General features: G+C 40.3%; 1 protein-coding gene across 1 annotated transcript in view; it reads right to left on the bottom strand.

Annotated features, from left to right (window-relative positions):
- The window catches only part of CHAT (choline O-acetyltransferase), a 31,633-nt gene extending 18,611 nt beyond the window's left edge, over positions 1 to 13,022 (bottom strand). The window contains exons 1-6 of the mRNA XM_031063348.1: positions 12,877 to 13,022; positions 6,397 to 6,588; positions 4,394 to 4,512; positions 2,915 to 2,968; positions 1,202 to 1,382; positions 17 to 194 (exon numbers count right to left, since the gene is read on the bottom strand). Of these exons, the coding sequence (XP_030919208.1) occupies positions 17 to 194; positions 1,202 to 1,382; positions 2,915 to 2,968; positions 4,394 to 4,512; positions 6,397 to 6,588; positions 12,877 to 12,918 (766 nt within the window). The 5' untranslated portion in view covers positions 12,919 to 13,022. The remainder of the gene's footprint in view (positions 1 to 16; positions 195 to 1,201; positions 1,383 to 2,914; positions 2,969 to 4,393; positions 4,513 to 6,396; positions 6,589 to 12,876) is intronic.
- Between the last annotated feature and the right edge of the window lie 2,698 nt (positions 13,023 to 15,720).

Raw genomic sequence — 15,720 nt, 5'->3', positions numbered from 1 at the left:
GGTTGCTGCAGCTAACCTTTCATAAGGGTCATCCTGGCCTCTGCCCACTCTGTTCTTCCGTCTGTTGTCAGCAGGCCAATTGGAGGCAGCATTTCCTCTTCATTCTCTGCCATTTTTGCTATCTTTTGTAACTGAGTGAAAAGATCTCCCTCACTGAGACGACGGAAATTAATGACAACATCCAAAACAAAAAACTGCAAAAAAATTACAGAAGTCAGAAGATCAGTCACAGGTGGGTTGAACCCTTTGTGGTCCAACATTTTGCTGTCACCTGGGTAGATGCTGAGATGCTGAAGTCCTGCCTGGAGAGCCAGGCCTACATGCAATGCAACACAAAACCACTGGGGAATGAATGGCCCAGGGCTCAGCTCTCCTGTGTTTTGACACCAATGTAAGGGCCATAGGGGACTTATATTGTGTGTTGGACTCAAATAAAATACACACTATTTGAATAAGCTTTAAAAACCTTGGAGAGATAAAATCAGACAGTATGTAAGTAATTTTCATGGTATTATTTGTTTAAAGATAACCTAGCGAATCTAGAAAATTTCCCATGCTTCCTGGAAAAGCAGAAAGCACTTCACTGGAAGTTACTTCCTCATTCCAAGAGCACCTGCAGGCATGGCTCCAGTACTGCAAACAGTCAAGCTGTGCTATAAGTGCTGAGCCCAGGGAACAGACTCTGCTGCTCCCTGGTAATTACTGGTTGGGGCAGATTCACTCTAACACTCCAGTATGTCTGCCTGCACCTGTGTAAACTTCTTCAGGCATAGCTTAGGGCCCCTACATGGTGTCTGTGCCATGCATAGGTGTGATGGTGGTATAGTTGCCATGAACTTGACTGTGCCAATACTTGACTGTCATGAGAAGAGCATTTCCAGCAAATGCACTCTAATAGAATTCTTTTTTCTCTGTGGTTTCATCACTGTTTATTAAACACTTTTGTTTGAAAGAGAAAGCAAATAAATTCTGCCACATTCCTCCTTTCTGCATCACTGTACTTGGAACATTATGTGGTCCAAGGACAAAAATGCTGCAGAAGCATCTTTTAGAAATATCAACTGCAAATGCTTGGTAAGAAGTGAGCTCATACATAGCACACTAATTGCATTTCTGAACAGAGATTAGATTTGGCTCTTCTGGAGTGAATTTAAGCAAATTAAAAAATATAGAAAGGTATGAAAAAAGGAAACGAATTTACCTGATTGTTACAAGCAACAATGATGTGCTCTGGTTCTGGCATTACATTGCTTTTCTGGGCCACGAGGGTATCTTTGGTAAGTCCTGGAAGACGATAGGAAGAAAAGAGTCCATAGTATTGCTTCATGCAGAGAGGATGGCCAGACAGCTGTCCACGAGAAAAGTCAGTAGGTAAAGCATGGCTGCAGAGAAAGAGAAAAACAAAGCCAGAGGAAAAGAGGGGAGAGACAGAAAGGAAAAAAATCTTATCTGTCCTTTCTTCTGTTACAATTAGATCAGGTATAACACAAATTGAATAATAAAATGAGATTACAGTATAAGGGAAATAGATGAATTCCCATACCAAAGTTAAATACATCATTCCTGGCAGCTTCATGCATATTCATTAAGCAATTGCATTATCATCTAGTGGAAATGGAAATGGCAGGTCACAAGCAGCTTTGCAATGTGCATGGGAAGCCTGACTAGCTGGGACCCCAGAAACCTGGCAGGATGGAAGTCAGCAGAACAGCTGGGAAAGAGCAGCACCTCAAAGAAAGGCACTGATGAAATTCCCTGCAAATCACAGCAGTCATGTACTGTGCTGACTGGTTAGTGTGTGTGAGAGGGCCTTCCTTGACAAACAGGAATGACTTGGGCAATACAGTCAGAATTTCTGTTTTCCACAGGTCCTCACTTCTCTGCTAATTTTCACTTAGACCCATGGAGTACTATGTGCTGAAAACCTATTATTTTTTTTTGATTGGAAGGTAGGTGAAATCAGCATCTCTTTAAAACTTCTTTAGTGGCCAAGGGAAAAAAAGAAGAATTATCACAGTTGCAATTATGATTATAGATTGTAAAATACCCCACTGACACTGCAGCAGGAAATAATGGTGCTGCTGGTCAGGAGAGGCTGCAGAGACCACAGGAGGAAGAAAATCTTACAGTGCAGAGATTTTCCTTCTGCAGAAGAGGATTAAGCTTCCAACTTGTCAGACAGGGGGAGGGGTAAAGAAGCAGGCAAGGAAGTTTACTCTCATACAGCTTATGAGGGGTAATATTTTATGCTAGTTTATCTTGGTTAACCATGCCATTAGAACTGTTGCAGTTCTAAACCAGGGATATTTGCTTTAGTTCCCAACTCTCAAATTCTCTGTATCACTTATTTCCTTGTACAGGTGCATAATACATACATGATTTGAAGAATCATGTATTTTCCCTGTGTTTTTATTCAGAAAGTAACAACGTCATAAGTAGCTTATTTTTACTAGCTACTGAGCCAGCCTTTCTATGGTGCGACTTCCCTCCCCTGCTGGGATGTGGTATTTCTCTGGGGGGAGGGAGGTGGGACAGTGTTGTTGTAAGTGGAGAGTGCCAGGAGAGGTCTGCAGGCTGTGTAACCACAGTGCTGCTGCCCTTTGGGTATGGGGAGCACAAGCTTCCTCTTGTGTTCTCAGTAATTCTGTTAGGCAAATTGTCTGTGCCCTTTTGGGCTGCACGGTGCCTGCCAGAGTGATGACTGCCAGCCATCAAAAAGGATCTTTCTTCAATCTGTTACACTGCAGGAATACAGCAGAAAGGGCAAAAAATATTGCTGAAGCACTTGTCCTGAAGCATGCTGGAGCCCCAGCCCTTCCCCATGGGGAGAGGTGCAATACAGCCCAGCTTTGTACTGAGAGCAGCCTCGAATCAGAAGCCTTGGATACTCAAGCTCTCCTTCCAAGCCACTTACGTGTCCAGTAAAGCTTTGTAGTCTTGCACTCCTGAAATGAGATTGGCAGCAAACCTGCAAGTAGCAGAGAGAAGTGACATCAGTCTTTTGTCATTTGGCAACACTGGGCTGTTTCTGGGAGACAGAAGATAGCCTGAATGATTGATGACACGGCATAAGGAGAGAAAGTCTTCTGGCTTGGCAAGAAGAGCTCCCTGCCCCCACTCAAAACCTAAATTAATTCATGTCAAGAGAAATATGAAATCCTAGAGGCAGTCCCTTCAAATGGTTAAACAGACTACCACAGGAGGAAGCCTGAAAGTGTTTATTTAGAGAATGGGAGCAGAGACTGAATATTCAACAGAATCCTCACATGGGTTTCAATATCAATACGCATAACCTGTCCAGAGTTAGAGTACTTCCTGTCCTAAGCAGATATTCTTTTTGCAGAGCTGTGGACAGGTGTATTTTTTCCTGACATTGTCCGTTTGCACTGTGTCAGAATGGGAGGTTCTGAGAAAAATATTTCCTTGTTAAAGCATGTGCATTAGAAAATGCAAAGTGGAGTTTTTTTGAAAGCTGTGTGCACAATAAATTTAGTAAGTAATGAATGAAAGCATTTTTAGTTATGTTTAAAGTAAAGTAAAAAGAGGCATTAGCTGTCTATGCAAAATGTTAAAATAATGCATATTTGTTTCAAGGTTCTGGCTGTTTTATAATAGCATAAATTCATATGCAGTTAATTATTTCAGTAATGAGCAGCTAGAGAGTACTAAAAGCAAAGAGGAAAATTGCACTATATGAAGGTAGATTTTTTCTGTTTTAAAAGGAAGAATGTTTTGGCAAAGGCTGAAGAATGGAATCCTGTTTAAGAGTGTCTGGAGAGGTATATTCTGTGCTTGGATACGTGCTTACCTTCTCATTTTTGACATGATAGTAATTGCCTACAACAGCTCAAAGTAGAAAGATCAGTTCAGAGCTGGGACTGATGGGCCTGAAGGAAGCAGTGTTCTTGGGGAAGAATGATTTCTGAATTCTTATTCTTAGATTCCCTGTGTTTCTGGTGCCCTTTTGTGCATGTGAGAGGGACAATTTAATGCCAGCGTGGCCTTTTCAGTTTGCAGGGTGGCTACAAGTCATAGTGAAGCCATATTAAAGATTATTTCCTTTGAAACTGTGTGTCAGAAATTAGTATTTTTTTTTTTTTCATCACAAAGTGGTTTACTTGAATCACGTACAGTAAAAAGCTTTGTAAATATTCCTTAAAATATAAATCCCTTGGCATTTTTTTCATGCAATGAATGTAATAGTAATGACATCATTCTTTCTGAATATCAGTATGAGTTACTCCAGAAACACTGCCCTCAGTCAGCCGGCCTCATAGGAAATCACTTTAATGCCTACAGCCCTTATTTTTTAATGAAAGTTGTCTTTTTGCAAAAGCCGTACATTTAAAATATCCTTTCATTTAGCAAAAGCTGCAAAGTCGTAATACATTACCTCAGCTGGTCATTTATGTCCTTGAAATGCTGACGAGCAAAGATAATTGCAGGGCTGGAATTGACTGGAAGAGCCAGGCGGTTGTTGAGGTACATGTCATCCAGCCAGTAGTGAAACACCTGAGGGAAGGGGACACCACGTCTTAAAGCTGCCACAGCACACAGAAAAGCAGTCTGGGGTGAGGGGACGCTGCCTGGTGCTCCTGGTGTCAGCCATGGGCTCTGATTAATGGAGCTGCTGAGCATTTTCAGTCTGGGCTCTGTGACCTCAGCTCAGCAGAAGTCAGCCGCAATTCCATAATCCTATTTCTCAATCAATGGCAATTTACAGTGTGTTCCATTAAAAACTACACAAGCTCCAGATTGTGATGCTTTGGGTATTTTGTTGTTTGCTTCTCTCTACAACCAGAAAATATTTGAATACAACAGGTTAACTCTTGCATAGCAATTAGAATATGTTTAAGAGAAGGCCAGGGTTTTACCAGTGATGCCTTTTCTCAGGGGGTTCAAGTATTTGTGAATAATGCCAGGTGCTCCATTGCTAGCCATCAGACATTGTCCTGTAGCAAGACAGAGCAGAAGAAAAATTTCCCAAGCCTAATGGTTCAGTCCTGCAGAGAGTGGCGCATGGATAGGGCCCCTGGAGAATTCCCTTTGTGTCCACTGACACAAATGCAGATTGCTGATTCTGGACCCAGACAGACACACATTAAATTTCTAACCATTTTTATTGAAAACACAGATGAACAGTAACTGCATTCCTTCATGTCTGAGCAGAGATTGAAGAATCATTATTTGGAAAATGGAGGCTTTCAAAAAAGATCAAATGGCCTTTCTAAGAGGGCAGGCTTTGCATAAGGTAACTATAAACAAAAACAAAATTATGCAAAAATAATTACAAATGCATGCATCAGTTGAAAAAGTTTTCCTCCAAGGTATTTCATTGCTGTTAGAACAGATGCTTCCCCCACAGTCTCTGGAGTCTTTGGGGGAACATGCTAGAGGTATACTCCTGGCAAGTTAAATTCCAAATAAAACCATTTCTAATTTACCTTAAGAATCAAGTATTTATTTTAATAGCCAGTATTTAAAACTGTCACAATTTCAGAAAATGCTTACACATCCTTCCTCTGTAATTTTCATGCTATAAGTGTTCAAATGAGCAGTTGTCTTCAGGAATATTATTTCTTATCAGGAACACTTTTTAAATGCTGGTTAGTTTAGCCACCATGAAGTTCTGTGATCACAATATGAAAATAAGATTGGGCAGCATTTAGTTCACAAATTAAGCACTGCTTTTAAAATGAAAGCACTGACAGCACTGTAGCCTTTTCTCCCTGACTGTAGCAGCAATTCGATTGAGTTTTTGGTGTGTCACACAAAAGGGAGAGCCACAATTCACTGACATCAGTAACAGGCCTGAAGGGTTTCACTGAATCCATAGAATCATTTTCCTTGTTGGAAAGGAAGGACTTCAATAAAACTCTAATTTTCAACTGCCATATTCTAACATGGTTAATAAGGGCAGGATGAACTGCGACTTTGTGGAACGGTAAAATCCACTTTAGCTGTGGCTTACTACTTTGCCTACCTTGGGAAGCAGAAAGCTGAACTTTTGTAAAGGCAAAGGTCTCAGCTTGGTCTGTGTGATAGATGTACATAAATATACATGCATGTGCATATTTGGCAAAGTAACTACATTGGTATAGTGTGACAATGAATGGCAAATAATAGTTCAGTTTTAAAAAACTAATTCCTATAATGAAGTATTCCATTCCAGAATAATCAGAGTGGATCAGAACTTTGTGTAGATGGCTGTCACATGGATTTTGACATAATTTAAAAAATCTAGCCTATTACATCTGAAATATTCCTTTGTCAGGATGACGCTTGTTTGCATTGACCTGCTGAAAGAAAACAATGATTGCATAGAGAACATCAGAAAGAACTTGTAAATATGCGTCATCAAACACAGAGATTATTTTTTCTACTGCATTTGCTTACCCAGTTTACTGTCTTTTCACTTCTTTCCTCAAGCATTTTCTGCAAGGATTCCCCCAGGCCTCCTGCAATTCCAAATTTCTCCACAATGGCCTTGGTCTTTTTAAATTGCCCCTCTGGCACCAAGTGTTTCATGCACTGTAGGTACATGTGTAAGGTCTGCTGCAGTGGTGGAACTGGAAGTTTTGGCACTTCCTAGTCATTAAAAAGAAATATATATTGGTGAGTAATTCTACTTGTTTCCAATCTGTCCTCTTTTGTTTTCTTATTTTTTTTACTTTTTCTGCTGATTAATAGGTTATATCCCTTTTAAAATGAATTTCTTCTGTTTTAGCAGTTGAGAGGCCTGATTACTACAAATGTACTGTTTGTAGGCTTTCAAATGGATAGAGCAGTGGACTAGTGGAAAATTATCAAGGACACTATTCCTTGGTAAAAATTCTAGAAATCCTAGGATGAAGAGGCATGATGCAAGCAAATACCCTGAGCTAAGCTCTAGGAAACCTGCAAATATATTACAAAATAATAAAATAATATCTTAATATATTTTCATTAGTAAAAAAGTTGTGATTAGCTTTTGGTTAGCAAAACCATGGTTAATACTTTTCTGGTTGGTAATCTGAATGGTTCAGTGGCACAGTGATAGAAGTAGAAAACATGCAGCTCTACCTGTTTATTAGTACTGGTTATGTACAGTCCTCAATAAGCTTCTACTTTACCCTGCCAAACCTCTGCTGTCAGTCAGTCTGGAACCCCCCTGGAAGGCTTGATAAAATGTTTCCATTTATACTTCCATTATCCTTACCCTGTTTGGAGCAATAGTATCTGGGAAGAAAAGAGTTCCATGCTGTCCATGCAATTAAGTTTCCTTTGTTTTTAAATTTAGAATTAACCAAGTGAAGTGTAATTAGTAATTTAAAAGCCAGAGCAATTATTGGGACACACAAGACTTTGGACCTGGTTAGCATAAGAAATTTGATCATCAGGACGCCTTGGCAAGAACAAACAGAACTTTGAGGATTAAATCAAGACTAACTGAAGACTAACTGAATCAAGACTGACTAACTGAAGACTAACTGAATCAAGACCTACTGAAAAAGAAAAGTACATCAAGACTTCTGCAAGTAAGAGATGTTGTAAAATATATGTCTGTTTATGTGATGATTAAGCCAATCATTGTAGTAAAAAATTATTAGCCATCCTAGAGTAGTAAATAAGCATATGTAGTCCACAATCAGTTTGGATTCTGACCAGCTCTCAGTCTCCCCATCTCTCTCCATTGCTGACAATTGGTGCTCTGTGTGAGGAGAAGGAACAGCCCATCTGGCTGCAACTGGCAAGCCCCTGGGACTGATCATGATGGTGAGAGAACCGCATTTGGGCCAAGCTGCCTCACCAAGAGAAGCCCTAGAGGGTATCACAAATGCAGCTCATTTGGCATTAAGGTTCCTGATGCAAAAAAACCCTAAACAGTCCTTCATAAATATCAAACAGGGTCCACAAGAGCCCTATATGCAGTTTGTAGACGGATTAAAACAAAACTGGAGCAAGAGAAGCAAGAGAAGTTATCAAGCAAGAGAAGTTATACTCAAATTGGCCATAGAAAATGCCAATGAGGATTGTAGTCACCTTTTGAAATCTTTGCTTCCTGAACCTGAGCCCACTTTACTCCAAATGATACAAGCATGCAACCACTGGGAACAGCACAACACACCATGGCAATCACCTATGAAGTCATGGAGCAAGGCATAGCGGATGATTTTGCTGTCCTGAAATTAACCCCTGGAAAACAGCTGGTTTGTTTTGGCTGTGGGAAGTCTGGACACATTAAAAGAGACTGCCAAAAAGCACAGAAACCCAAAGCCCCAGGGATATGTCCTCGCTGTTGGTAAGGCCCCCACTGTGCCACTCTAAGTTTCACCAGAATGGCCAGCCTTTACAGGGAAACTCATCTTGGAGTGCAGAGCAGTGCTGCACAAAACCACAAACCCCACAGCTGACACAGCAACCAGGAGCAGCTGCCAACTTCCAACAGCCCTGCCCACTGGACAACAGTCACTGACTTGCGTGCAGCCATCCCAGGCAGCACAGGACTGGACATATCAAATGATACCACAGTAACATTACTTGATTCATCTGTTCATTTGCTTCCCACAGGAGTTTTTGGACCACTGGAACGGCATATGGAGGCTTTGATCATAGGCAGATCATCCACCTGGACAACAGGGTTGTTTGTTCTCCCTGGGGCTATTGACTCTGACTTGCTTGGGGAAATTAAGGTCATGGCTTGGACCCCCCAGCTGCCCTGTGTGGTCCTGGCCAGAAGCCATATAGCCCAACTAGTACTTTTTCTGGCAGCGCCCCTACCTGCACCCTGATAGCTGAACCAGCAGGGACGGGGGGGTTTGGTTCCACAGGAGTCCTGCAGATTTTTTTGACACAACATATCACATCTCAGTGTCCCACATGCCAATGCAAAGTGACTTTGAAAGGCAGGGACATAATTTTAACAGGACTCCTTGGTACTGGAGCAGATGTGACTTATGTCAAAGAGGCAATGGTCCAGTGATTGGCCATTGCTGTCTGTACCTCGAGTGCTCTTGGGCGTGGGTGGGAATAGTCAAAGCTTGCAAAGACAACACTTGGTGCACGTTGCAGGGCCTGATGGGCAGATTGCCACAGTTAAACCTTTTGTGCTGTCTGTCCCCCAGTTTTTTGGGGGAGGGATGTGTTGACACAGTGGAGAATTTTTATGCATTCAGATTTTGTACAGGAGTCATTGGAAGCCTCGACACCCTCTGCAATGGTCCCTGGCTGAAGTGCCCCAGACACTTTGAACCATTGGAAGGAGCAGACCAGCTATCAAAGGTGACTCTTGATACAGACCTAAAGCCCTGAGGGACACCTTGCCTTAGTCAAACCAGTTATATTTCCAGTTACTTGCCTTTTTAACAATGTATTTTCTTGTTAACTTTTCAGTAAAGCTATTTAGTATTATATAACTAAATTTTTATTGTTTTAGCCCTCAACGTTTGTATCCCATTACCTTTATTAAGCCAAACTTAAATCCATCACACAAGCAATCTTTAAAAGCTGCTGCAGGGGATGTGCCCCCCAGCCTGGCACCAGCCAGCATGGTCTAACCTGCAGAGCAGGCTGAAGTTATAGCACATCAAAATACCAACTGATGCTGCATACTATCCCAACTATGTTAACATTTACCTTCTAATTTTAGTAACTTGTGATTTGTGATTTTTAACAGGATTGTTACTAGAAAATTTCAAAGGAGTTTGTGTAAAAGTGGTGTCTTCCTACATATTAATAACACAGCAAAACTGCATAGTTCACTGAGAGTAATTAGGTAAGTTGTAAATTCAAGATTCTTTAGATCACATTCAAGACAAACTTTGAACTTTATTTGTAGTAGTTATTTGAGACTCAATTAGAACTAGTATATAAAACTCCACTGTCAGCTTTATTAACTGCTTGCTTTTTACTCCATAGTTTCAATGAGGTCATTTTATTATAAATTTTTCAGAACAGATGTCATATAACAGTTAAACATCAAGGTAAATGACAAATTTTCAGTAACTTTTTTATAATAATAGAGTTTAAATACGTTAATTCTTGTTAAGATTAATTTTTGTTTAGTCTCAGTGATGTTAACTTTAACTTCGTTTAAGTATATTTTTGTTATATTTTACTGAAGTTAATTTTTTGTGAAGTTGATTTTAAATTTTTTTGAAGTATACCTGTTTCATTTATGATATAATTCCTTTACTATATGAGTGAATAACATAAAGCCTTAATGAATTTTGTCAACATTTGCTAATTTAAATTATGAGATACAACTATTTTATTATAGAAATAAGAACAACTTTTGCTATTTTATTTTTTTAAGTAGTACTGAAGAATGAGTAAAAAATTTCATATTATAACTGCTATTAGTTGTGATCTGTTTAATGGTCTTTGTTTTACTACTATTTAGCTAAAGAAAAAATGACAAAGCCAGCTGTTTTACAAACCTTCACATATTGTTGTATAGCTATTTATAAGACATATTATTTTTCTAACTACTATTACTAAGAGATTTTTCAAATATATTAAAGAGACTCTTCCAGTTAAAGCCTGGACCCTGACCAAGTCCTAGACTTAACTAGTAGAGAAATATACCAATAAAACCAAGTGTTTTCTACATCAAATCTATACTCAAATCATTCTGACTTGCCAAATTTGGACCTATAATGGCTAAACCTCCTTTTAAAGTGAACTTGGAGGGCTTACCCTCCAAGCCCCCACTTTAAAATTGCTTTAAAAATGAAGCTTGCCAATTACTACAGAGTCTAAGTAATAGTACAATATCTAAGAAATTGATAGTGCATTATTTTAAATCACCATTCTATTTTTCATGTGCTGCTAATTGTATCAATTATTTGATTTATTTTTACTTAGTATAAGTTTATTGTTTTACTTTTATGTTGCCTTCATAATGAGAAACACACATCCTATTAAAAAACAAAAACAAAAAATAGGGGGGGATATAGCTTCTCCAGAACTTTAATATTTACACAAAAAAAAAAATAAATTAAAGCAAATCATCAAATTTGACACCTTGCCCTCCTGAAGCACCCTTGGAACCCCAAGAATTAGAGCCCCTGGGTTTTGTGAAAATGGATTTTTGTGTTAATTTTAAATACACAGAAAATACCAGTCTAAATGTTTCTCCCTATCACTTCATGTATAAGAATCAAACCTTTTGCTGCAATTACACTTCTAGCAATGTTTCTAAATCCAGTAATGACCCCCCTGTAGCTGCCATCAGGAAAGTTTTTAGTTTATAAAGATCAAGCCTGAGCCTTTAGTGGCTAAGGTTTTTAGCTAAAAGATTCTTTTTAAGATGGGTATGTATGTGATGATTTTCATAATAATTGTATAAATTGTGATACCTTGCTTGTTTCAATGTGTGCAGAGATAAATTAATAAGGCAATTAAAGGAATGATTTTGGTTGAAAAGAGAAGAGAGAGATACTGGGACACACAATACAGATGATGGACTTTGGACCTGGTTAGTGTAAGAGCTGTGATCATCAGGATGCCTTGGCAAGAACAGGCAGAACTTTGAGGATTAAATCAAGACTAACTGAAGATTAAATCAAGACCTACCGGAAAAGAAAAGTACATCAAGACTTCTGCAAGTAAGAGATGTTATAAAATGTATAAGTTTATGTGCTGATTTACCCAGTCATTGTGGTAAAAAATTATTAGCCATCCTAGAGTAGTAAATAAGCATATGCAGTCCACAATCAATTTGGATTCATACCAGCTCTCAGTCTCCCCATCTCTCTCTCCATCGCCAATAAGCAATTTTGGGGGCAGTGGGAAAACAAAGCAAGGAGGTAATTCATGGAAGACTGGGAAGTTGCAAGAGGCTGTGATGCTCTAAGTGTGGTTCCTCAGGGAGGGAGCTGTGTCACCTAGTTGAGAAATGGTCATCTAATGCAGCTATGCTTGTCCATTAGTGATTAGAGTAGGCCATAAACTTTTGGAGGCTTTGTTTTTCTAATTTGATTTTTGCCCTTCTCCTGAAGTAGGCAATGTTCAGATTTTTTTGCTAGTTCTTGCTGTAATGGCCATTCATTTTAGTAGGATTGCAGTGTGATTTTGGGTGGAAGAAAGGATTAGCAGTTACCTGTCCCACCTGCTGCTCAGAGTTAGTCCAGTGCACGCAGTGAGGGAGGGTGTGGAGGAAGCGCTCTGAACAGTTGGCAGGGACTGGGTGTCCTCTGACTCAAGTACCAGCTCTGCCTTTTGACATCCACACAAAAGTCAGTGATGCATTATGTTCCCTATCTAGAAACCAAAGATTTTAGATACTCATGAAAAGTGTCATAGGATTATCTGTTATTAATGGAAAGGCAAATCCAATTTAGCCTATAATACACCCAGAAATAAAAGAATGGCAATTCTACAGTTTCAAGCTCTGTTTAGTCAAGACATATTTCTTCAGTCTCTGATTTCTTGGTCATTGGAAATGGATGTGCTAACTAGTATTTCTTTTTGATACCTGGCTTTGGCCCTATCTTTCTGGGTAAGGTTCCTGTGCAGTTCATGACTCTGCTTAGGAAAAAACCCTGGAGGCTGACTATTGACAGGCATGAACACCCAGCACCTTCTAAACCAGCCTGAAAATGAATCATATATGATCGCTTGATAGTGCTGTACTAGCATGAATAATTTCATGCCATCTCTGACTTTGTAGTATAAAAATATTTGTTGTATAATAATATTTAATTTACTGTAATTCTTCAGAGGATGTTGGGAGAAAGAGTTTATTTGCATATGGGAAGTACTAGTGTTCCCTGAAATGAAGAAATTGCTCTAGAACAGAGCTTGGGTTACAATTATGATATTAATTTACAGAATTAAAAATTGTTAAGACATCTTCTTTTTTTCCTTTTTTTTTTCCCAGAAAGAGTTACTTACTCCTTCATCTTTACTGCATGTATCTTTCGCGTTCTTCTGCATGTTTTTTCCTAAGTCAGGCAGTCCTGCATTTCTTTTGGTATCTTTCGTTGAGGACAGAAATTGAAGTCACTTGGGGGCACTTAGGGAGCCTGATGCCTCAGTTCTGGAAATAGAAAAGATTTAAAGTCCTGTCAGTACCCATTATTTATAACCAAAATGTACGAGGGGAGTATTCCCTGCGCAAACACACACAGAAGCTTCAGAATGCAAACCTGAAGAGAAATAGAAGTACAGCATTCAAACTAGCTAAACTGAGCCCTGTGGAGATTGCTCTGACATTCTGTTTGTCTCATTTTGCTATAAATTTATTTATTCAGAACTATCTGATGCTCATAAAAGGTCCCTTCTCAGCATGGTTTATTTTGTCACTGTAATTTACTTTGCAATTTATTGTGGCATAATCTGTGTGCTTTGTATTACTGTTATATGTTAGCTGGAGGAAAGAGGAGACTTTCCTTTGAATGTACTTATGTTGACACAGGTAATAGTAATGTTGCAGTTTTCTATATTAGAATCTTATATTTCCTCCCCTTACCATTTTATATGAAAGCACCACAGCCTTTAAATGTATTTTTCATGGCATTGCTCCATGGGTACAGTGAGGTGCTGTGCTAGAAGATGTAAAAAGGAGCTTGACGGAGATATGCCTTTTCCCTCTGCAGCCTAGAATCTCACAGGGTACCAGTGCTTTGGGGCATGGGTCTGGGGGACCCTGTGAGCCTGCCTGTGAAGGCTGTGGGGAAACTGACAGGGTCTGAGCTATTTTGTAGAGCAGTCTTTCAAATAGCATATACTTATCCAGGGAGATGGCTTAACCTGCTAAAAGTCACAGAAGTAATCTGTGACAGAGCAAGTACTTCCACTCGTGTCTCTCTGGTACTGTGCTTATCCTGGTTTCGCTTCTAAAGATGCTTCTTCACTCCTTTTCTGTGCAGGGATAGGCTATCTGACATGCATATTTCTTCTGATACACTAGTGATTGCACCAAGTGATTGTCCTTCAATTATGACAGTACATAAGTACAGCTAAAGCAGAGGGAATTTTTTGTGTTCAGTCAGGTCTTGATGGATTAGAGGGTTTTTGGTTTTCTTTTAATTACTTTGCACTGAGTGTATGCAAAATATAAAAGACAACATGTGTTGACTTTGTAGAAAATAATACTTTTCTGTAATCTTTGGAATTATTACATTCAGGGCGCCAAAATTATTTCTACAACAGCTTTTAAGAACAATTTGGATTATACTCTACAGTGCATGAAAGTGAGTTGAAGAGTTTTGTTTAGCAATAGGCAGAGATGGTTGTGGATTATTCCTCTACTGAGGAATTAGCTTGGCTTTTGCAGCCTTGCAGCTTCAGCATGGCTCTGCCAATGTATATGTGGTCACTGACACCTTGTGTTGATCCTGTCCTGCACTGGCTGTCAGTGGGGCCATGTGCTGTGGAATAGGTTGTATAAGGTTGAGAGATGTCCCTGGGGCCCTGCAATGAGCCACACAGCAAACTCGTGTTGATCTATCATCTGCTTACAATTTCAACCCAGGTGAGAGATAATGTCCCTCAAGGAAATGCCACATTAACTCACTGCACTGCTCCACTCTCCCTCGTGTGCTGCACAGGGCTCATCACTTAGCCATGCACTCTATTCCTAAAAAACAGGTCCAAAGCACCTCACATAATGCATGTCCTGTAACTCTTGGCAGACTGTTGGCTTGCCCAGTTATTTATGGGCTGACCTCAGCCCCCCACCTGCATTCAGAATATAGAGCAGCCATTTTGTCTTTAGAGCCCCTCAAACTGTACTCTCTTAAAGGAAAAATCCTGCTGGTATTCTTCTTGCTGGGAATTTTGTTCTTTCTTTCCTTATGCTTTTTTTGTCAAACTGCAATATGGTGCCGCTGACTAAAAGTCTATATTGGCTCAGTGTCTCTGAGAAGTGCTACTACTAACAGCCCTGCATATCTGTAAAAGCAGTGTGATAAAGAGTTTGGAGGTGGTAGCCTGAACTGTGCTTTTCTCTGTTGCGGGGATGAACAGAAGCTTTGTCTCTGGTTCAAGTGCTGACAGCTTAGCATCACACCCAATCCTGTATTTGCTTAATAAAGGACAAGAAAACTGACACAGGAGAAAATCCTGCAGAAATTCAAGATGACTTCAAAGTTGCTCTCTAGAAAGCTGTGAGGTACATTGTCAAAGTTATTAGGCAAAAAAAAAAAGAAAAAAAAATAATCCCAGCTGTTTTTATTTACAGCTGGCTTAGCTGGAGGGCCAGGGTGAGCAGCTTAGCACGGTGGCTGCGAGTCACAGCAGGCTGGGGAGCCGGGTGGCCTTCCCCACAGCTCAAAGCAACTCAAATCCATAACAAAAGGCACTGATCTCTCCGTTAGCAGATAGCACAGGAGGACTAAAATAAGCCCATGTGCTTATACTTGAGTTCTCCTGACGTGATAAACTCGGGAGGCAGCTTGCAGTATATGGTGTTGTTGGGGCGATACATTCAGTCCTCATCCAGTCATCCTCACTCTCAGTGTTATCAGGAGGATAAGCTTTAAAGTTCTCAGGAACCTATGCCTGAAGTTAAGGAATGAATGCGTTGTCAGGAGTACACGTGTGAAGCGCGCACTGCCGCGGCAGTGGACATTGCGAGCGGAGCCAGGAGCCGCCCTGTCGCCGGCCGTGAGCTCCCTGCGGGCCGTGGCAGCGCCGGAGCGGTCGGGGAGCGCTCACGCTCCGCCGGGGGCTGCCGGTACGTCCCGAGACCTTCCCAAGCCTCAGCCCCCGAAGGAGCCCTTTCCCTCCCCAACC

Source organism: Geospiza fortis, unplaced genomic scaffold (assembly GCF_000277835.1).
Source record: "Geospiza fortis unplaced genomic scaffold, GeoFor_1.0 scaffold130, whole genome shotgun sequence".
Taxonomy (NCBI): Eukaryota; Metazoa; Chordata; class Aves; order Passeriformes; family Thraupidae; genus Geospiza; species Geospiza fortis.
This window is presented reverse-complemented; position numbering and strand designations above follow the sequence as displayed.